Source organism: Rutidosis leptorrhynchoides, chromosome 1 (assembly GCF_046630445.1).
Source record: "Rutidosis leptorrhynchoides isolate AG116_Rl617_1_P2 chromosome 1, CSIRO_AGI_Rlap_v1, whole genome shotgun sequence".
NCBI lineage: Eukaryota > Viridiplantae > Streptophyta > Magnoliopsida > Asterales > Asteraceae > Rutidosis > Rutidosis leptorrhynchoides.
Genome location: NC_092333.1, coordinates 32,769,605 through 32,793,363, shown reverse-complemented (window position 1 = coordinate 32,793,363; position 23,759 = coordinate 32,769,605). Strand labels below are relative to the sequence as shown.

Sequence of the window (23,759 nt, the reverse complement as noted above, 5' to 3'; positions counted from 1 at the left end):
CACTGTTAACTAATAAATCACTTTTTTGTTTTAATCTTCCTTAATTACCCTTTTAAACAAAAACACGGAATAGAAAATCAATTTTCTGGGTTTCATCGATACACTTTTCATTCACTCTTTTATCATTAAAAAAACCTAGGTTGCTGCGGAACAATTCAATCGACTAAGATGTTGAAAAAAGACATGAAACCTCGATTACATTAGGGTTTTGCAGGTCAATCAAAGCAGAATATAAATTAGGAAGGGAGAAAAGAGATGGTGGAATACAATTTATCGTTGTCTTAGTGTTTGTCACTAGATCCGATTTCGATTGGTGATCGAAAAATTGATAAGTCGATTGAGTTGCAAATGGTTATGGTCACTCGAAGGCTTTAACACCTGTGGCGGTAGCTGAAGATTTAAAGCGGTTGAGATCGAGCGTTGTGGATACACGTACAACTGCAAGGTATCTTTTTTGTTATCTTTGCACATTTTTATGTAAATTTCAGCTCTTTATGTGCTACAAATTCGCTGAGAATTTAGATTAGTATAGTACAAAATAGTTGGTAGGGTTATGGTATAATTTGTTAATACTCCATGATATTACTCTCTCAGCAGAATATAATTTCGTAGATGTTTGGTTAATATAGAAGTGCACCATGTGCATTGATTATTGTTTGATTGTATATTGTTTATTTAAATTTATACATTGACTATAACTAATATCTATAATTTTTTATTATCGTTTATGATTATTTTTTGTTATCCTATTATTTATTGATTGATTTCTCATCAAACAACTATTATTTGCAGATGATCAATTGATTTCTCATCAAACAACTATTATGTGGTTACCTCCTGAAATTGATTTCAGCAACCACATAGGTAAGTTTTACTGATATTTATAAACAATTCATATGTTCACCAATGTATGATGTTACCATGTTATGTTTTAACATCTATAGATTCTTGTAGAGGAAAATAATGCAGTTACGAATGTGTCATATTAATATTTCGGTAACTAAATATTCAGTAACCACAAAGTTTGTTATGTTTGACTTTTCTTTTTGTGCCATAGTTGTAACATCATACGAGTATCATGCAATTGACTTTATTAAAGACGTGTGGAATGCATATTGTAAACAAAGAAGAATACTCCGGTTGAGAATAAGAAAAAAATGAAATTGGGGAAATCTTTGAGCATATCAAGGAAAGATCTTTAAAGATCAGTGTATACCCAGTTGGAAAAAATAAAAAAGATTGAGATTTTAGCTTTAAAAAAATGGTTTCAAGGTACTATATTTCTATAATTTTTATTAATAATTATATAATATACTATATAGTCAAATATATGTATGTATATATTCTATGTGTTGGTGTTTGGTTATTGATTATATTGGTTTGAAGGATGATATAGATAGATTGATAGTATGGTATTAGTTTATATTGTTTTGGGGGTTATTAAGAATTCGATATAGATTGATAGTATTACCATTTTCTTTTTCTAACTCTAATATCGATAGATATTGATTTAAATATTCAGAGAATTAGATGTATTAGCTCTAAACGGGTAGAGAAACGTATAAGGTTTTCCGTGTTTATTTACTATGGGAAGATGCGCGCGGTTATCCCCTGACCGTGTCCGACTATTAAATGCATATACTACGTATTTGTTTTGAAGTTTCTACTTTTATAGTTCTATATGTACCCATAGTGATGGTTTATTCGAAGATCAATATTCCTATTTTTGATGATTGAATTTTTTTTTTGTTGCATAATTATTTCAATGTTATTCGATAGTGTGATGAGCTATAAGAGCATGGTGCCTTGGTAGGGAAAACTCTTGCAGAAGTAATTGAGAAGTGCAGGTACACAATTGGGATGCCATCAGATTCTCATGCAGCTCTTTCTATTTGTAGAAATTTTACTAAACTGGTTGTGTATGCCATAGTTTGTCTTATAAACTAGTTGTGTATGTCATAGTTTGTCTTTAATGGGTCTGGTGGTAAATTAGTACACTAACACAACCAAAATGTTTTTGCTTTAATTTGAAAATTTCATTATCATCGCAATGCTTCAACATTTTAAATAACCGAATTTAAATTGTTTATTATCTGTAAAATAAAAAAGAAAAAAAATATGTTAGTTTCCCGATCTAATCCGGCCCGTTTTAGAAATTAGTTATTTTGACTCAAGTTGTATGTGATGTGACACCCATCCCGCTCATTTTACCACCTTTAATGCATAGTTTTATATCGGCAGGCGGTAAAAGAGAAGGGTGGTAATTTTTCTTTAAGGTCCCGTCTCAGGTACTTAAAAATCAACTGAAGACGGGCGATTGGTAACCTTTGCTGTTGGGAAAAGGTAAGATAAAAATTAAAATGATTTTAAATAATTACTGAAAAAACTTTAATATAACTTAAATAGTGGTATTGTTCTATATGACAGTTTAGAATGTTTTTAACACTCGAATATGATATGGGTAAATTTTGAATAGTGCAACTCGTATAATTTGTAACTATTTTCCCTTTTCCAGTTTTATCGTTATCTTGCTGAGAATTTACTACTCCATCATATTCTATCATATTAATCTCTTTTTTTTTCCAATGATTATTCATCTCAATACATTTATGCTTACCTTTATGATTATTACATTTAGGGTTTAAGGTTAAGGGTTTAGAGTTTAGGTTTGGTTTTTAGAATTTATGTTATAGAGTTTATGGTATAGGGTTTTATGGTTTAGGTTTTAGTGTTTAGATACAGGGTTTAGGGTTTAGTGTATAGGGTCTATGTTTAAGAGTTTAGGGTTTAGTGTTTAGATTTTAGAATTTATGGTTTAGGGTTTAGGGTTTACTGTGTAGGGTTAAGGGTTGGTGGTTTAGAGTTTAGGGTTTAGGGTTTAGAGTTTAGTGTATAGGGATTAGGGTTTAGACTTTAAGGTTTAGATTTTGGAATTTATGGTTTAGGGCTTAAGGTTTAGTTTTTACAATTTATGGTTTAGAGTATAGATATAGGGTTTAGGGTTTAGTGTATAGGATTAAGGGTTTAGAGTTTAGGGTTTAGGGTTTAGATTTTAGAATTTAAGGTTTAGGGTTTAGAGTTTAGGGTTTGGTGTGTAGGGTAAAAGGTTGGTGGTTTAAGGTTTAGGGTTGGTTTAGGGTTTGAATATAGGGTTTAGAGTTTAGTGTTTAGGGTTTATGGTTTACAGGTTAGGGTTTAGGGTTTAGATTTTAAAATTATTGGTTTAGGGTTTAGTGTTTAAAGTAATGTACTATTCCTACTCAACGGTGTATAATGTGAATTGGTGGATTACGTCCAACTGATATGTTACAGGCAAGTACACGCAACTATTTCTTTACTTTATTTATTATTATTGGTTTTATATTAACTACTTTTTCATATTTCAATTTCGAGATTAACATACATGAACTTAATCTTGATTGTGACAGTTAATCAACAATCATATTGAAGTTTTTGGACCTAAACTTAGAAAAATGGAATCTTTAACATCTGAAATTACGAACGAAGAGTTTGAACTTACTACAAAATTTAGAAATTTAGAAGCTACAATATCAAATACTTTAACAGAGAAAGATTTTGTGAATAAAGGAGACGAAGCGACAATGTTAACTTATCACAATTTTATGTCATTTTTTGTTGGAAAGCTTACTATTATATACAACTTTATGGATAAGGTATACAAAATCATAAACTTCATACATCTTCTGAATAATTAAAAAATATATTACAATATTATGTGTGACGACCCGGAAATTTCCGACTAAATTTAAACTTTATCTTTATATTATTCTGACACGATAAGCAATGTTTGTTAAGTTAAATCTCAAAGATTTTAAACTATGTTTATACATTCATTTAATCCTCGACCAAATTCCAATGATTCACGAACCAATAAATGAACATGTATGTATATGTATGTATATGTGTATATATTATAAATTGAAAATGTCAACAAAGTATTTAAACGTATAATGCTTTATATGAACGTATTTGTTTCAATATGATTATTGAAGAAATTAAAAATATATATATATATTAAATGATTGAATTATCAGAAACATTGAATTATGATTACAAGTCTCTGTTGAGAGGTCCACTATGATTTGAGAAAATCTATTCCTCTTAATGATATTCGGAATAATTTGTAAAGCTATTTATAAATAAAAACAAAAAGTGTCATTTACGAAAGTTAGACAAAAGTTAGTGGATAATTGGTTTCCATAATATTCTATTAATCTATTTTCAAACGTACAAAGACGTTTTCAGTTTAAAAAGAACTTTATTATTAAAACGTATATAACTTTTATAAATATCTAGAATCACTTTTGACAACTCATTACTTAACCAGTATAATAAATATAACGATATTTATATTTTATTTCATTAAATATATATAACGATTTAAATTAATATTATATATATTTATACGCGTATTATACATACATAGTTTTTATACTTTTACTATACTTTAACTTTACCTTTACTTTACTTTAACTTTACTTTAAATTTAATAATTCACTTTAATAATTCACTTTAATAATTCATACTTTAATAATTCACTTTAATAATTCATACTTTAATAATTCACTTTAATAATTCATACTTTAATAAGTCATACTTTAATAATTCACTTTAATAATTCAAAAATATATTATAAATAGAATTCAATAGGTTTCATTATTTTATAGAAACTTGAAAATATATTTCTCTAAACTCTATCAATCGATATATATATATATATATATATATATATATATATATATATATATATATATATATATTTGCTCTGTATTATTTCAAGATATTATTAGTATACATAAAATATTACGACGGAGTGTTGTCCGAGTGATTTCAGAATAGTTTTTTTAATGAGTCGAAGCTAAGGAAATTATGGGTTATAGCTATGGAGGTGATGGGTATGGTTCATGGGTATGCTCGTGAGGTCAATCTAGTATTTATCATCTCCGTTGCGTCTACGTACTTTTCTGCAATATTGAATCTCAATATTGATACGTGAGCACTCATAACTTAACTTTTATATATCAATAGTGTATCCCTGACTAGTGCTCGAGTATATAGGATTATGCATGCTTGTACATTCGATATTGTCCTTAGATAGGTTTGTTGAATCCTGAATTAGATACATATGCTACTGAGATAGGGTATATGATATGCATGTCGTTGGAAAGCTAGCGAAAAATTAAGAACTTTTCATTTAGATATCGAATGGTTTCGATGAACGGATTAGAAGTTATAGTCAACTGAATTTTAGTATTATTGTTAAAATGATTATTATTACTATCGTCGTTATTATTTTAATAGAAATATCATTGTTATTATAAAATATCATTATTACTATTATGTTAGTATTATCATTTTATCATAATAACATTTTTAGTAAATATAAATATTGTTATTTTTTTTATAGAATAATAATAATTATTATTATTACAAAATAATACAACTTTTACTTATTATTATTATGATCAATATTATTTTATCAAATAAATAGGGGATACAAAGATATTTTTCACCACGCGTAATATAATTACATTAATAATACTTACCACTATAATTTTACGATATTAAGTGAACTTTATAAATTTTACTACTTAAGATATATAAAAGTATATTTTATCATATATAAACGTTAATAAAATTTTTTATTAATAAATGACTTTTATTATTATAAAATCTAATAAATATATTTAAATATATAAAACGACTATAGTTAAGTTATATAATAAACACGTATAAATTTTAGAAGTCATTTTGAGTCAAGTTGACTTTTGTTGACTTTTGTTGACTTTTGCATATTAGTCTCGAGCATTAGGATTGTGGTACACTGTGACTTGACCAAAAATTGTTAGACAAATATTGACCAACATATAAATATATATAATTAATATAGGTTCGTGAATTCGAGGCCAACCTTGCACTTGTTAAATGACGTTATATGTATTTTTACTACGAAATACAGTATGGTGAGTTTCATTTGCTCCCTTTTATATATATTTTTGGGACTGATAATACATGCGCTGTTTTTATAAATATTTTACGAAATAGGCACAAGTACTAAAACTAATTCTACGTGGGTTTAAACCAGAAATATACCCTTAGCTTGGTAACATTAAACTACTTGTCTATGTACGGTAGGCGCGAATCCTAAAGATAGATCTATTGGGCCTGACAAACCCCATCCTGACTATGGGATGCTTTAGTACTTCGAGGTTATTTTAAACACACCTGATCTGGTGTACTTCAGAGGGTAAAACATGAACGTTAAGGCTTGTTACCGGGTGCCTACAACTTATAGAATACTTTTATACACTTGCGAGTGTACATATATTTATAAACGGAAATCTTGTGGTCTATTAATATATTGAAATGATTGTTATGATAAACCTATGAACTCACCAACCTTTTGGTTGACACTTTAAAGCATGTTTATTCTCAGGTATTAAAGAAATCTTCCGCTGTGCATTAGCTCATTTTAAGGATATTACTTGGAGTCATTCATGGCATATTTTGAAAGACGTTGCATTCGAGTCACTGAGTTAATCAAGATTATTATTAAGTCAATTATAGTTGGATGTATTATGAAATGGTGTGCATGCCGTCAACTTTCGTTGTAAAGAAAGTTTGTCTTTTAAAAACGAATGCAATGTTTGTAAAATGTATCATATAGAGGTCAAATAACTCGCGATGTAATCAACTATTGTGAATCGTTTATAATGTATATGAACGGGTCCTTTCATTATGCATTTTATTACGAATATAATGTTTCAACTCATTATAGGCTGACGAATACGACATTAGACTTTCTCAGGGATGCAGAAAGTACTAACAACAAGACAAAGAGTTATGACATTATTCACAATTCATGATCATTTAACAAGAATAACTACATTGTCGAATATGTGGGAAGATACAACGAAGATCTGAGATAACCATCTACAATTCTTAATTCAATCCCCTAAAACTACATCACGATATCGGAGATGATTTATTTCATTTGTATCAAAATTTTGTTTTTTTATTTATTACTTAGTAAATTTTGAAACTTTAAAAATTTTAATCCCTTATAAAACATTTGGTTTAATGTTCATCATAGACTTAAGAATAGTTCGTTAGTACATTTTGAAACTTTAAAAATTTTAAGCCACTGAAAAACATTTGGTTTAATGTTCATCTAGACATAATAATAATTTTTTAATTTAAATATTTAATTTTATAGTTTAAATGATTTGACCTTTCAAAAATTCCGCAAAACCGCGGGTCTTTAACTAGTTTAACTTTTAAAATTCAGAATTAATTGAAAAACATAAATATTCTTTTTATTATGTTTGATATTGCTCATTCTATAATAACTCTTTATCCTTATTTATACATATACATATATAATATAAGGTCATGTTTTCGCAAATATGGCTCTATTTATCGAGTCAATAACAAGCGTCGATTTATTGGCGTCTTAACTGCCGCTTAGAGTCTAAATTGAACTTTAGGCAGGTTTAAAAATCATGAAATTTGATTCTACTTTTTTCATGGTGTCTCACACAATTTTCTTAACCTACTTATTGGTTGGAGATCCATTCGGAATCAATCTCTCTATTCATAGAACATTGTGAGGGAGGACTTTCTCTACTTTTGGATGTGTTTCACTCTGAGTGCAGAAATGACTTCTCGTTATTCTAGGATAGGGGAAGGATTGTTTACATCTTACCTCTTTCATACCACACTTTTGTGAAATGGGGTTTTGTTGTTGTTGTTATTGTATATCTTTATAAAATCACATTCTATAAAATGTTTTAACGAAGTTCATCCGATGATGTAACGTTAGTGAAACTACTCGTCAAAAGTAACAATTTTGAGATTTTCTTTTAGGAATAGTAATAATACAATTAAATGTTACAAAAATAGAAATGTTGAAATTTGTTTTACAAAAATAGTAAAAACCGGAGTTTGGAACTACGGTTTGTCACTTTTTACCCAAACCGGAGTTTGAAACTCCAGTTTGCATACAGATGGTTTGTTTTCAATGATCATAATTGCAGAAATATGAGGAGAGAGGACGCAAACCGGAGTTCCAAACTCCGGTTACGGGTAAAAAGTGACAAACCGGAGTTTCAAACTCCGGCTTTACTATTTTTGTAAACCAAATTTCAACATTTCTCTTTTTGTAACATTTAAATGTATAATTACTACACGTATTTCAAACAAAAAAAATCCAATTTTGACATTACGTTATAATTTCTGAAGAAGAAGCAGAAAGTTCTAACTGATCATGCTTACGATCGTGACATATATCATGAACACTTATAAACGAATAATCTGTACATACATCATATTAGTTAACATGATTATTGAGTACAAACATGTTTAGTATTATTATGATGCAGTGTTATGAAAATTAAAAATGTGCAAACTTCAGATGAAAGATGTGACACATATAAGAAAATAATCATTGGCATTATGGGATAAGGAAATGTACAGAGGTCTTGGTGATATTGTTCTTGGTGATATTGTTGAACATGTTTAGATTTCTCGATAAATTTAGAAAATAAATAAGTTTTTTTTCTTCAAGTATTTGTATTTTTATATCTAACAATTGAAGTTTATTACCGAGTTGCCCAATGAAGCACACCACACGGGTTCAATTCCTGCTCGCTCGATTCGCAGATTGGTCCGACTCGTAATTCACTTCTGACCCCGTGTTCGATAGCCCGACCGTAGTGATGTTGCTATGCCAAATTTTTCAAAAATTGAGTGTGACTAGAGGGAGCACATAATGTGCAATTCACCAAGTACCAGGTCTCGCGCTCGGGGGGCTTGATTAACCGAGGTTTTACCTTCTATGGGAAGCTAATGTGCACGTTCATAGGAAGGTTTCCTCGCTTACAAAAATAAAAATAAAAATTGAAGTTTGTTTTAATATTTAATGAAAGTTTTATTTTATAAATAATGTCTATTTTTATTTTTATATATTTAATTCTTTTTATCAAATTCATATAATTTAAATTGAAATGATAATTTAAAATAATATTATTTTATTTGGAACACTAAAAGATGCACTAATAAACACTACTAACACCACTTCCTCTTCTCTTTCATCCTTAAGGGTCTGTTTCAGATATTTGTATTGGAAGGAAAAGAAAGGAACTAGGAAGAAGTAAAAAAAAAAAAAAAATGGTGTTCTTGAGTTTTGGTTGGAAAGAAAGGGAAGGGAATTGATTGATTATTTTGCCTAATTTCCTTCCCAATCTTTCCTTTCAAATTGAAAGGATCTCACTCACCTCCCTTTCATTCCCCTTCATTTCATTTCTTTTATATATGAACTCTGGAACAAAGCCTAAGGCTTCAATGTCTTCTTAAAAGCAGTAGAAGAAATACCTAACTGAATGGACTTTCTATATATATATATATATATATATATATATATATATATATATATATATATATATATATATATATATATAGTCATAATCAAGAGGGAAGCACTTTTTTTTTTAGGAAGGGGACCCTTGAGTAGCCTTAACACTATATATATATATAGTCATAATCAAGAGGGAAGCACTTTTTTTTGAGTAAGGGGGAAGCAAATTATTTTTTTTTTTTTACTTTTTCGTTTTTTGAAAAACTTTGTTCACGAACATTATAGATTAGATGAAAATATGAACATTTAAAAAAGACACTTTGAGATGAATGTCATTATTTTGGCGGGAAAACACTCGAAGAAAAAAATAAAAACATTCAATGGAATGAATGTTTTGCTGCTGAGTTTATTTGCATCATTTTGTTTTCATCTTGTGTGAAGTGTTTTTTTCGAATTTAGCTCGATTTAGAGTTTAGGGTTTTGGGTTTTGGGTTTTGAGTTTTGGGTTTACTCCGTAAACCCTAAACCCAAAACCCTAAACCCTAAGCTCTAAACTCTAAACCGTTCGTGTTAAAATATTCAATCTAAACCCTAATTTCTAAACACAAAACTCTAATTTTTAAACCCTAATTTCTAAACCCCTAATTTCTAACCCCTAATTTCTAAACCCTACTTTCTAACCACTTGAAAAAAACTTATCAGCAAAACATTCAATGAATTGAATGTTTTTATTTTTTTCTTCGAGCGTTTTCACACCAAAATAATGATATTCATCACAAAGTGTCTTTTTTAAATGTTCATATTTTCATCTAATCTATAATGTTCGTGAACAAAATTTTTTAAAAAAACGAAAAAAAATTACTTCCCCCCACTTCTCCACAAAAAAGAGCTTCCTTTTGATTAAATATCTCTCTCTCTCTCTCTCTCTATATATATATATATATATATATATATATATATATATATATATATATATATATATATATATATATTTGGCCAGAGGTCCGCACTGAAGCAATCTCTCTACCCTGGAGTAGAGAGGAGGATGACTTTCTTGTGCTGTGGGTGGAGAATTATTTCTCTACTCGTGGTTAGAGAAACGACTTTACTTCTATTTCAGGATAGAAGAAGGATTGTCTACATCTCACCTCCTCCATACCTCGCTTGGGCGGATTGTGTATTGTTGTTGTATATTTTTCTCTTACATTGTAACTGAATGGACTTCATCCATTTTCATATTACATTGTACTTGAAATTGCATTTCATTTTATCTATTTTCGTGGAACTAGCTTCACCAAACATGATCAAAAGCTATACAAACCGCAATTGTGGATGTGGTTGTTGAATATTCATTCATGAGCCTCTCCATGTTCCAGTCACATTACACATGGTGACATGAAAATTTATGGAGACAGCATACCTGCAGGTCTTTTTCATCAAACCAGATCATTACCTACATCTGGCTATTCATATCGTCCACATAAACTGAAAATATCCATATCTACTATTAATGAAAGCAAGAGGAAGATTATACCCGAAAATCGCATTCAAAATTAGTCTACAAAACCAAGCAACATCAGTGCTGAGTTATTGACCAAAATCACTAGCGTCGCCTAGTGCACCAAGTTTTGTTCATATGCTTATTTCAAACAAGTTATACGATGAAATTGCTAGCTGGGAAAAAAATATCATTGTTCTTCACAAAGATACGAAACTTCATTTCTTCACTTCAGCAGCCTTGATGATGTCAATAAATTCAGGCTACAGGGCAAAGAAAGAGAAAACAGTTATAACAAGATACACGTTTGACGAAAATATAACATTCCTTATGTCCTATTGATTCCAATATGTATTATCCAAAATATCCTAATCATTTGTTGGTGGCAAATTTGGTGGTTCAACCTGGCATTGTATTAACTAAAGTGATATTAAACATAACGCAAGTTATATACATTTACATATATACCCTAATAATCTAGATATTTTACTAGCTTGCATGCAACTATCAATAGTTGCAAGCTTATAGGGTGAAGGAAGTAAGAAGCATGAGAGCCACATTTACCTTGAGGGAAGCTCCACCAACTAGGAAACCATCCACATCTGGTTGTCCTGCTAATTCCTTGCAATTTGAACCACTCACAGATCCTGCAATGTCACACCACACACATTTTAGATCTCGCAGATAAAAGGAGAAAACCGGATTATGGGTAACTAAATAGAGTTTAAGGATGTGATTAGTTATAGAATATGATGTTTGAAAGTTCAATAAATCACAGAGGTTTAAAGAGTCTATAGATGAAACACGGAAAAAAAAGATTGTGAAAAAGGAAGAGGTGGTTTAGGAAGAAATAGGATAGTTTTTCACCCTTTAGGGAAGAAATTTTATTAGTACTGTTCACTTGAAGATCAGTCTAGCAGCAGGTATGAAACTGATTGATACAAAAATAATCATTTGATATAAACATTAGAAGTTGATTACCCAAAAGAATCAGAAGTATGAGCAGAATCTGATTAATCAGACCTTAAGAAGACCTTAAGAACTGTTTATGTAGCAATAACAAGATAACTGATACAAACACTACAGGGAAAAAAACAGGGGTTTACTAACGCAATGGAGTAAAAAAAATACCTCCATAGATGATCCTGGTTGAAGCAGAGACATCAGCGCTGATCTTTTCCTGGAACCATTTCCTTAGTCCTGCATGTACCTGTTAATTGGAAGGTCAGAAATGCAATTTGATCTGATGAAAACACAAACACTTCTTCAACTCATAGATCACATTCGCCAAAAAGAAACAGTTAATATTCCACTGGTTAAAGTCACAATATTAAAAATACAATCGGTAGAAACTAACTAAAGAGTTAAGACACGCTTACTTCTTGAGCCTGAGCTGGAGATGCAACCTTTCCGGTTCCAATAGCCCAAACTGGCTCATAAGCCAAAACAACATTGTCCCAACTTGAGATTTTATCTGCCAATTTATATATAAATAATTATCACAAACAACATTACAATCATTCACTCAAGTTAAACGGCATCAAACATAAGATAGCCATATGGAAATGTATTTATTTATATAAATTGTAGTTCTGAAATAAGTACCTGCGATAGCCTGGGTTTGTGCAGCAACAACTTCCATGGTGGTTCCAGCTTCTCGCTGCTCGAGTGTCTCTCCAACACAAGCAATCACCTTCAAACCTTGAGAAAGAGCATAAGCCACCTTGTCACCGACAAACTGGATACGAAGTTACAAGAAAAGTATGAGTTAAATTGCATAGCCTAATTAAATTTTACAAAGTGCGAATTGGATCATAGAGTGATTACATCCATGCAAGAAAAAGGTGTACCTCATTTGTTTCATTTAATAGTGCTCTTCTTTCAGAATGACCTAGGATGACCCATGGGACGCTCAAATTGACGAGCATCTCAGCACTACACATATAAATAACAGATTTCAGTATTTCATGTAAGACTGAAAATTACAATCTACAATTAAAATGCATTAAAAGATAAACATGATCATTGTATCTGCAAAGCAGATTAGAAACCAAACCAGTACAGGTATGCAAGAGTATACATTTAATGAGATGAAAAACCAATCATATAGTCCATATTGACAATCCATAGTCAGATACATACAAACAACCATTTGAAAGTTCTCAAAATACTAAACAGCACTTGTAATTACAATTTAAACTGAATACAGTTACAATCAAGTTGTTCCGATACCTTGCGTAAAGGGAAGCCAATGCACATCCAGTAAATGATAAACAGTAAATAACACACAAATAGATATGGTCAACGTTAAGCCACTATTGAAAACTTGGTGATACGATGAGACATACCTAACTTCACCAGTGAAGGCACCACCTTTCTTAACCCAACAATTTTGGGCAGCAACTTGGATTTCAGGCCTCAATTCACTTTTAACAGAGGTAAGAAAAACAAATGGAGGGCTCACCACCACCTCTGCAAGAGTATAGCAAGATTAAACGAGTTTTTCGAGGTAGATAGATATATTGTGCATACATTCTTACAATAAACAAAGGTACACAATCTCAACAAACCAGATTTATGATCCGACCACAATAGCATAAGTGTATGACTACTTACCAACAACATCGGTGGATGGCAAGTCACCAGCATTAAGTGTTGCCACAATCTTCTTCACATCTTCAGTAGTTCCATTCTACAATTATGTCATCATCAAAACAAAATCAGTTTCAAAATGTTAAAGAAAAACATTGCAGATCCTTTGATATCAAAGTAGATTTGATTTAGATCTACAAATAAACTATATATCAATAACAACATTACACAAATTGTCGATATGGCTAATAATTTGCCAAGTCACAAGAGAACACTGAACACGGCGTGAATTTAACAATATATGTCACAATCAGATCATCAAAACAGTACAATCATGTATATCGAGTACACCTCTTCAAACTGATCCTTCTAGAAATCATTCTCTCGGCCTAAATCCGAATTCAATATGCGCACATCAACAATCAAACATTAATTTACTATTCTAGCTTAACTATAACAACACATTCGTCAAGATAACATCATATATCTAAATCATCCACGCAGCTAACGATCTACGATATTTCAACACTAGAACTGTATAACACGTCAATTACACTATACATATCTCAGTAAATCGTCAAATCATTACAGACTAAGCATAAAATTCGAAACATACGCATCAATTATTCACTCAATCGAGCTTCAAGTCTCATGATAACTACTATTACTTAGCTATTATAACAGATTTAATAATAGATTTACTGAGTCAGTAATAAAAAATTGATACATACATAAAGAAGCGTGATTTACAACGATAAATCAGATCGGAGACTTACGCATTTCCAGTTACCGCCGACGAAAAACTTACGGCCCATTTTAAGATCGAAAAATAAAGCTTGGAGAAAAAGAAAGGATGAAAAGTTGAGATTGAGAAATTTAGGTAATGTTTATTGGCCGATCACGGATTTTTGTAAGAATCGGTCATTTATATAGAGTTTGTGGATCACAGAAACATAAATGACGAAATTACCCTTGATGAACGTAATAGAAAATTGAAGAATAAAAGAATATGCTTGAGGTCAACAAGGGGTAGTTTGGTGAATTAAGCGTGTCATTGGTTTGTGGTGAGCTCATGGGTTTTCTTTGAGGCAACGATTAACCGGGTAGGTGGGAGATGATGTTATTGGGCTTGGTGAATTTGGGCCTATTTTTTTTATTAATCGAAATGTTTTGTTTTCAACCATAAATAAAAATAAAAATAAAAGTTAATTACTATGTTAAGAAAAAAACGAGTTACTATGTGTCAGTCGCGCGTTATTGCAGTGTATTATTCTGGTTTAATAAGACGTTTTTTGATTGCGTTTAATTATTTGCGTTCTGTAGTATTAAACCCGTTGCTTTAGTTCATATCATAAGTATATGTATATTATATGTCTTCGCTTTGCGGCGGGAAATTAATTGTATATATATTCAATCCAAGAATTAATGAGAAAAGTATTAAATATTATTTTAATAATTTAAAATTGTAATAAACATATCCATTTATTATTGGTATAAAACTTAACACTTGCATTTTCTTAAGTTTTTGTATACGAATTAATAAAACATTATGTAACTAAAATAAGAAAAGGAAAAATTTTAAAAAGGAAAAAAAAATAAGTTTGTTTTTAAGTTACTTTATTTAAAAAAATTGGAAAAGGAAAAAAATAAAAAAAAAGCGAAACAAAATGATGAAAAAACAAATTAAAAATAGGAAAAAGAAGCAAGGTGGAATGCGAAGAAGAAAAAAAATATTGAAGGTGCAAGAATTAAACCACATGCGAGTCACATTCGTACATGACTAACCATCTAAACTGAACTTTACTTATATATTATGCTCTTCAATTAATTTTGGAAGGTGTTTCTCACATACATTTTTTATCGATCTACATTTTTGTTTCATAAACTTACAATTATATTTTGAATTAATCTAGCGAGTTGAACTTATATTATTATTCTAAGTATAATTAATGGTATAACAAGTAATTAGGTGTAGATGGATCAAAAAGTAGTGTGTGAGTATCACTTCCCATTAATTATATACGGAATAACATTTAAATATGTCGATTAAAAAAAGACTAAATATTATGTTATGAAAGTAGTTTTGTAATATTAGTATACAAAGATAATGGAAACAAAAAACCCGAATAAAGATTTATGTATATCTATTTAAAATCTAGATATGCAATTCAATTATTATCACTTAATAATTTTGAGCCACCGGAACCCTTTATGCACTAACGACAAAAACGACATGCATTCACAACATTTTTGAAAACAACACGACAATTCAACCCCTGCATTGTTATATATTATTATTAATATTAATACGAAGAGTGAAGGTGGAACATGTAGGCGTTCGACTTTTGAAAACGTTCAAGCACTCTATGTTGGTAATCTGAATTAGTGTTCATCTTGAACATATTAGTGTTATCTTGAACGCTAATATGTGCTAAGATCTGATACTCTGTATTTTTTATTCTTCTTTTACACCGGTTGGTTAAACGTTATAATTTTTTGTTCGTTTTAACTTTAAACATTGTAACTATTCCGCTTTTTTGCTTCATTATCCTTAAAAAAACAACGTAAAATACAAATGAGAGTCAAGTTATGACATTCAATCTCATATTGTGAGAAATCCAAGGACCGAAACAATGAAGTTAACTCATTTCGGCTTTGTGTGCTGTTTATCGTATAGTTGAGCATTTTCACTATAATCATTGATCAAAATAACACTTATTTAACAAAGGATGAATCTTTATAATAACAAGAAACGTGAAGTAAGACGTCATTAAAAAGAATAACTTTTTTTTATATAATAATATCATACACACTATAATAATCAAAGTTGACTACAACATTTTGCGTCATTCACTCGTACCCAAGCATGACTCTTAAGTTCCATTCTAAAAGTTACTCCGTATATCCCAACAACTTACCAACATAATGCTACATAAATCAACTGTACGTTCTTAACCAAGTTCCATGTTATTACCAGAGACATCGTTAAAATTGTACAGAAACAGATACACTAGAAAGCATATATATGTTTAAAATGACACTGTAATGGGAGAGTAAGTGTAAGTCCTCGACCTAAACGCTTGTAGTTTTCAACAATGTCTTAAAAGAGATCATAACGAAGTGTCAACAACATTTCATGTTCTCTTATGTCTCCCCCGCAAGTGAAGTGCAGTAGTAGCGTTCAATGCCTCGTCCTAAAATGTAACGAAGCAACCAGCTGTATGCCGATACCACCAACTGACCGAGTTGGAGCCGTGGCTCCATCCAGGTCATTGGGAACACCTTCGGGATGTAATGCAATAACAGCATCAACAATATTGGGATCAGTTCACCACTCAATCCTCACACTACAATATTCGAACGCACGAAGAGTATGAGCCAAGCACTTACGATATCCTGATGTATGTAATGTGAGAGATGGAATATTGTCAAACTATAGAGACGCATGTAAGAATACAGACAGTTAAGCGTTTGTAACAGCTTAAAGTCTATATCTAACTAATTCCCTAATGGCTAATATTCTAATTTTATGATTAAGATATCTATATCTAGAATTCTATATCTATTAATCGTATAACATTACTAATATTATACGCAACTAGACAAACATTTGAAATGGAAATGAAAATAATCTAAAAAACGAGAACCACAAAACAACAAACAAGACAATTTTAGAACAAATGGACCAAAGATGTGGACCCAACACAAACGATGCTGTCTTTCTGTCTTCCAAGAATAAATATAAAGGTATTCACATATGCAAAGTCTTCTAGCATGTAAACAAGTACTGTATAAATCACAAGTAGTGGTTTTCCTAGAAAGCAGTTTAAACAGTTAAGCGCTGAAGGTATGATCAGTTTGTGCATGCCGTCCAATTTGAAGGAAGCCGATTTGAAGCCAAAGTAGGCATATTTCGGACATTAATATCGACTGGAAGCATTCGGTATTCAATATCGAGGTCCCTGAATATTTTAATCATCTCTTCAACTAAAAGAGCTCTTCTTTGCCATCTTTCACCCATGTCTTGGAAATTCATTCGATGCGAAAGCCATATTGATATCTTTAGCCGATTCAAGTCCTCAACGTCCCTCACCACAATCAAAGGTGCAGGGTACCAGTGGTCACTCTTGTTCTCAATGTAGCTGCATTCACATGAAAAATATGAAGATCTATATAGAGTAATATAATAAGATCAAAAGAGGATGATGAAAGTAATATATAATCATTATTATAACTTTATAAGTATCCTTCCAATAATTCAAATTCAAGTATGTATGATAAAATGTTTATTTGACAATGTCAAGCAGGATAAAGACATAATGTTGAACCCCACATTAATGGGGATTGAAATTTAAAATGCAACATTAGTTTAATGTTGGAGCAAAATTTATATGTCAAAATTAAAATGATTAAAATTAGAAATTAGAAATTAGAAATATAGGACTTATTTCGATTTACTTATGAACGGGTCGATTTTGATTTATGTATATCTCTATCACTTAAAAGAAATTAAAAGCTAGAATTGTAATAATATAAGTTTGTAATCCAATTTAACACCTTAGTTAATTACTTTTTAAACATAAATTGACCAGACCAAATGACGCTTAATGGTTCATTAAAACGATTTTATGAACAAACAAATGGACAGAACAAAAGCAGAAAAGATGAGTATCGAAACATACCTTGTTATTCTCTCCTTCATCAAGGCAACCTTTTCTACAGGAGTTGATACGTGTATACAGAAATCGATAGCATCTCCCATATCCGGACTACGATAATAGTTGGCTATTGGTTTCGTAGCCAAAACACTGTTCGGGTATGTAATTTTCTGGTTATCGTATCTCAAGAAAACTGTGGTTAATATGTTCATCTCCTCCACCACCATCTGCAATCAGTAAGGTCGTAATATAAAACCAAGAAATAATACATACCAACAATATCGTACAAGGACAAATGATGAAATTTAACAAATCAGCCTTTAAAGTTGATTTGTGTGTATTTTTTTCAAAATGAAGCCATTACAGATAGAATAAATATTTGAATGTTTACCTGAACAGCATCAACTTCACAACGATCGCCTACATCAAAAGGATGCATTACGAACAAGAAAATAATGGCCTCAAATGTGGTCTTGCATGTGTTACCAAACACAAATACAACCAAGAGCAGTTGCGAACTTAGGAATATGAAGAAATGTGTCGTTGCAACTTTGAGAATAAGAAGCCAGATGACGATAATCAATATCCCAACAACTATGTTCAACATTTGATGTAGTTTGTTAACAGCTGTTTTTGTATCATTCAGAGACAATGCAAGAGCTCTTCGTTCTCGAAATACATTAACCTATAAAGAAATTAAAATTACTTATTACTTATTCAGAATATACAGAACCCCACCTTTCACTATAGAAATGTGGCAACTTCAACTCATTCGCCAACGAGTTAATAGATTCGGATTACGTTCTATCAACAAAATGGGTCAAACACGTACAAATGGTTTAACAGAAGTAGCTTAATCATGTAAGGATCAACTTGTCTCCTATATCAATTTATTAATAAGTAATTAAATAATTATATTACAATATTAATTCTTCATTTCTTCTAATCAAATTTGGAGCACTATCTATAAAAAGATTTGGACGAAGATTACTTCTAGGTCAACCCAACCCAAATCAACTTCCTAATTTGACCTATTCCCGGGTCGCCCAACTAAACACCTCTATTAAGTGAAAATTCATACCACCCAGTTTTTTAGAGCTGCTTTGCTAATTCCTTTGGTCTCGGTTTCTCCATCAAAGAGTCGTATTGCCTTCAAAGCTTCATCCTCTCTCAAAAACCGCATCAAGTCCTCTAAATAAATGCGTCTGTCCAAGTTACATACAAGATACGATAAGAAGAAGGTTAATAAAGACACAAGTTAAGGTGTGTGAACATCAAATTAGCCTTCAAGTATATTAAGCTTACTAAAAAACAATTATAGAGAAAACGGGGTCAAACGCTAATGTTTAAAAAGTTATAGTTATAAATCATTTTGTTAGAAAACAAGTAACCACTGTTCCAATGATTTATTTTTCAATCATATCAACACAATAACTATTCAATAGATAGATTTCAAAATATATATACAAACAAAAAGGTATAGTGAGATCAACCCAACCCTACCCCGTTAAAGTACCCACTTTCACCCATACTATTTTGACCTTTAATCCAAACCAATTGCTTTAACACATGTATTATATTATAGTAGCATCAAATTAGCATCACAAACTTACTTGGAGCCTTGTTTAGCAACATTCAAAAATATTCTCTTTGCTGCAACCTTAGCTTGCTTTTCATTGGTGATCTGAACTGCAGATTCATCTTCATCCCCTGTAGCACCCTCCAACTGCTCATCTAATGTAGATAATACCCCAGTTCGAACAATATTCATCAACCTTTTCATATTCCATGCTGATATATTCTTTTGGTTTAACCTATGCAAGTGATCAATTGTAATCCCTTCATCAACTTTCTTCGGAGTATTAACTTCCGAAAATTTACCACTTTTACCAGCCATTGGTGTATTCATTCTTGGTGTTCCAATAAACCTCCCACTTTTCTTGAATATATTCGCCTTAAGATCAGCTGGCAACGTGGCCCCCGCACTCTGAAGTTTTTGAACTTCTTCTATCACCCTATCTTCCTCTTCCCGCTCGTGTTGAATTTCAATCAACGGTGGACCAGAAATTGTCTCAATTACATACTGATTAAACAAAGATTCTTGAATCCGGTCAAAAAACGTGCTCACGTGAAAAGAAGAAGCAAGAACTTTAACCAACAATGTTTTCAATAACCAAACGATCGTACCCACCAAAAGACAAATCCAAATCTTGGTCACATAAGGCAAAACATCTTTACCATGTGCCATTCTCTCAACTTTTGGATCAAATATACATTGCCAAGCAATCAAAATCAACGTCAACCAAACGCAATTCTGAACTGCTTTTCGCAACCCGTAAACAAAATACAAAACCCTTTTCCTCAATACGAAATTCCGCTCTATCAATATCACTATAATCCTAATCCCCCAACCCGAAACCAATCTTCCACATATCACAACCAATATCATAACACCCCATTTCCATAATAATAAATCATACAATTGTTTATGCTCAAGAAATGGAATAGTAAGTGTACAAATCAAAGCAGCAAGAATTAAGATCAAACTTAACAATTGAAGTAAAGTCCATTTACTATACCTCAACTGCTTATACTCATCCGGTAAATCATCATCCAAAAACGGATCCTCTTCATCGATTTCGCTACCGACCTTTCCTATAACCCCGGATTTGGATACCCTGTCCGATCTCTGATCTATCTCCGGCGGATCAATTAATCTAGACTTCGTTTTAGTCCGCAACAAAGTTGACTTCCTCTTAAACGAAGCATTCGCCGAACAAATCACAACCTCATCACCACCGCCACCAGCAGCTGTTCGACCGCTTCCATTAGACCGCTGCCGAACCGGTTGCGGCTCAATCACCTCTTCATGAAATGAAACCCTAACTTCTTTTGGAGTAAGTATGCCGTAATTATTCGGACTTTCAGCTATCCTAGATAACGCCGGCGACTGTTGCGGTGACGGCGTATCAGATGTACCGAAATCAAATTTATCATTATCATTACTAAAATCATAACTAGCATCTCTCCAAACCTTGTTAGGATTGGGGTTAGGGTTAGGGTTTAACTGGTTAGAGTTGAACTTATAACCCGTTAACTCAGCTTCTTTAGTAGCAACATTTACCGCATTACCGTTCGTCTGTTTTCCGTTATCTCTCCGTAGATCGTCGGAATCCGGCGACGGCGACGGAGACGGTGACGGCCGCATGGTTTTTGTACTTGCAGTAGTAGTAATATCAATGGTGTGATTGTTTTGATGAAGTAAGATTTGTTTTTCTTCTGGTTCGGAGTTTGTTTCAGATTGAGGTAATTTATTGAACGATTTACGTAACTTGTCCATATAAATGAATTGATGTGAAGAATTTAAAGTGAAAGAGTGAAATTAAATTATTAATTTTTATTCGGCGGAATGTGTAGAAGCAGGTGATGAATCAGCAAAGTTAAAAGCAGCTGATATCAATTTAAAAAGTGTAACGTAATTTTGTTGAAGGAGGTAGCCCTTCAAATTTACGCCGTTTTACATTTAAGGTCCTAGAGGATATGTTAACGCTTTTATTACATGGAAAGTTGCAATGCCTTTTGTATTTTAGCACGAGATGTAATAGTTTTATTTTTATTCTTAGTAAAAAATCTGGTGAATTCAGGATGGATTTTGGAGGATTTAAATATATTTGCAGTGAAAGTATATATTTATTTTTACCATATAGTGAAAATATTTTTCTTTTTTACTTTTGAATAATAAAACAGTGCCTTTTTATGTTACGCGTTAGTTTGCTTGAGAAGTAAATTTTTTATAAGTATATACTTACTTCAATGATCATTAACCGATCAAAGTTGTTTAATGGAGGTGTTTTGTTACTTGTACTTTATAGCACATACGTTAAAATATATTTAATTAGATTGAACTTTTCTGTATTATAAATTTTTTTGATTTCTATACGTCTGAAAAATATAAATTTTAGATCGTCTAAATAAGTATTAATATTAAATGTAAATTACACTTCGTAATAAGTATATTTTTTGCACTTAATTAAATATCTCTTATTGTGTGTTATAATAGAACACATTATAAGTGTTAATCAGTCCAGTTTCGATTTATTCGGTTTAATCGATTCAATTTCTCAAATTTAACTCATTCAATTTAACTGGTGTGATTTTGTTTGTTTAGTTTTAAAATTTTTGGGAGCAAAATTAAATCGAAAAGTGAATTTGTATGGCAAAATTGAACCGGGATCAAATTTTATTTCAGTACAACTGAAAAACCTCTTATTTTTAAAAACTATTAACTTTTCATTTATGGAAATTCAATGAACATTGATCGTTGAAAGCTGTTTAATAAATGTGTTTCGTGAACTTGTACTCTATAGCATAGACGTTAAAATACATTTTATTTAATTGAATTATTCGATAAATATATTTTTTTTTTTATTTTTACACTTCGAAAAAATGTATATATTAGATTGTATAAATGAGTACTGCATGTAAATTACACTCCTCCGTTCTAAAATAACTGCCCCGTTTGACTTTGCGAGATCTATTTGCATAAATTTGAACTTTAATTTTTTTTATATTTGTATTATATAATATTTATTAAATTAAAAACTACTCCGTATATGAATAGATTTGGTTATGTGCTCATTTTAACTTATAATACACTAAATAATATTTAAAGTCAATTTCGTACGAGAAACACTTAAAAGTCAGTGGAACAATAATTTTGAGATGCATTAAGTAACATTTAATTTTTGTGCTTAATTAAAGTACATCATAACGTGCGTCTTATTAGCACACATTATGGGTGTTAATCGGTTCAGTTTTATTTAGTTTAATTTGTTTGGGTTATTCAACTTCAAAACTTTTGAAAGCAAGATCAAACTAAGAACCGAATTTGTATGTTAAAATTAAAATCGCATTTAAATTCGGTTGAATTTTATTTTTATAAAACTCTTTGAAACTTGTAACTCTTCATAAAAAATAAGAAAAAAACCAACAACACCACGTATATAGATACTACTAACAATATATTTGTTTAATTGAATTTGGTTTAATGACTTCAATCCAATTCAAAAAAAATTAAGAACTTAGAGAATATCAAATTTATTGTGAGTTCACGCTTTCGTGTTTGAATATATGTACTATACCTAAATGTATGTACATTTGTTGTGTTCTCGTGGATGGCACAATTGCATGCTTGGATCAAAATTCCTCATGTTTTACCCAAATTGTTTTTTTCGAACAACAGTTCGGGATCACTCAAGAGACTAAATCACTCACGCGTTTATCTCCCGCAGTTGCATAACCCGTCTTCAAATGTCAACTGCTTTCGAGAGGAAACCCAGCTCAATCCGAGAGCATGAGTGGTAAAACTCTCCTCCCCCACTGCCCCCGCAACGCGATGTGCGGAATGCACCCTTGGGTGGAATTTAAGGGTTAAGGTGCAACCTTGTGTGCAATTTTGCACCCCACGAAAGTCGAACTCTTAACCTCTCGATAAAAGAGGCAGACCACTACCACATGCTTTAAAAAAAAAAAAAAAAAAAAAAAAAGAATATCAATATCGATTTTAATTTTGATTTATATGAAAACCCTTTTCATATTTAATATTATTTTTAACGATTTTAATAATTATAATTAA

The 23,759-nt window shown here is 31.1% G+C and overlaps 2 protein-coding genes across 2 annotated transcripts; both read right to left on the bottom strand.

The window, feature by feature from the left end:
* Positions 1 to 10,883: 10,883 nt before the first annotated feature.
* Positions 10,884 to 14,362, bottom strand: LOC139858613 (triosephosphate isomerase, cytosolic-like). The gene is made up of 9 exons (XM_071847446.1): positions 14,243 to 14,362; positions 13,491 to 13,566; positions 13,223 to 13,346; positions 12,725 to 12,809; positions 12,480 to 12,612; positions 12,254 to 12,348; positions 12,006 to 12,084; positions 11,439 to 11,521; positions 10,884 to 11,137 (listed from the first exon to the last, which is right to left on the bottom strand). The coding sequence occupies exons 1-9, from the start codon at positions 14,279 to 14,281 to the stop codon at positions 11,093 to 11,095; spliced, it is 759 nt and encodes a 252-aa protein (XP_071703547.1). The 5' UTR covers positions 14,282 to 14,362; the 3' UTR covers positions 10,884 to 11,092.
* Positions 14,363 to 17,120: 2,758 nt separating this feature from the next.
* LOC139858603 (mechanosensitive ion channel protein 6-like) lies at positions 17,121 to 21,464 on the bottom strand. The gene is made up of 5 exons (XM_071847439.1): positions 19,738 to 21,464; positions 19,206 to 19,329; positions 18,516 to 18,809; positions 18,149 to 18,351; positions 17,121 to 17,608 (listed from the first exon to the last, which is right to left on the bottom strand). Exons 1-5 carry the CDS (start codon positions 21,462 to 21,464, stop codon positions 17,320 to 17,322), a joined length of 2,637 nt encoding a protein of 878 aa, XP_071703540.1. The 3' UTR covers positions 17,121 to 17,319.
* Between the last annotated feature and the right edge of the window lie 2,295 nt (positions 21,465 to 23,759).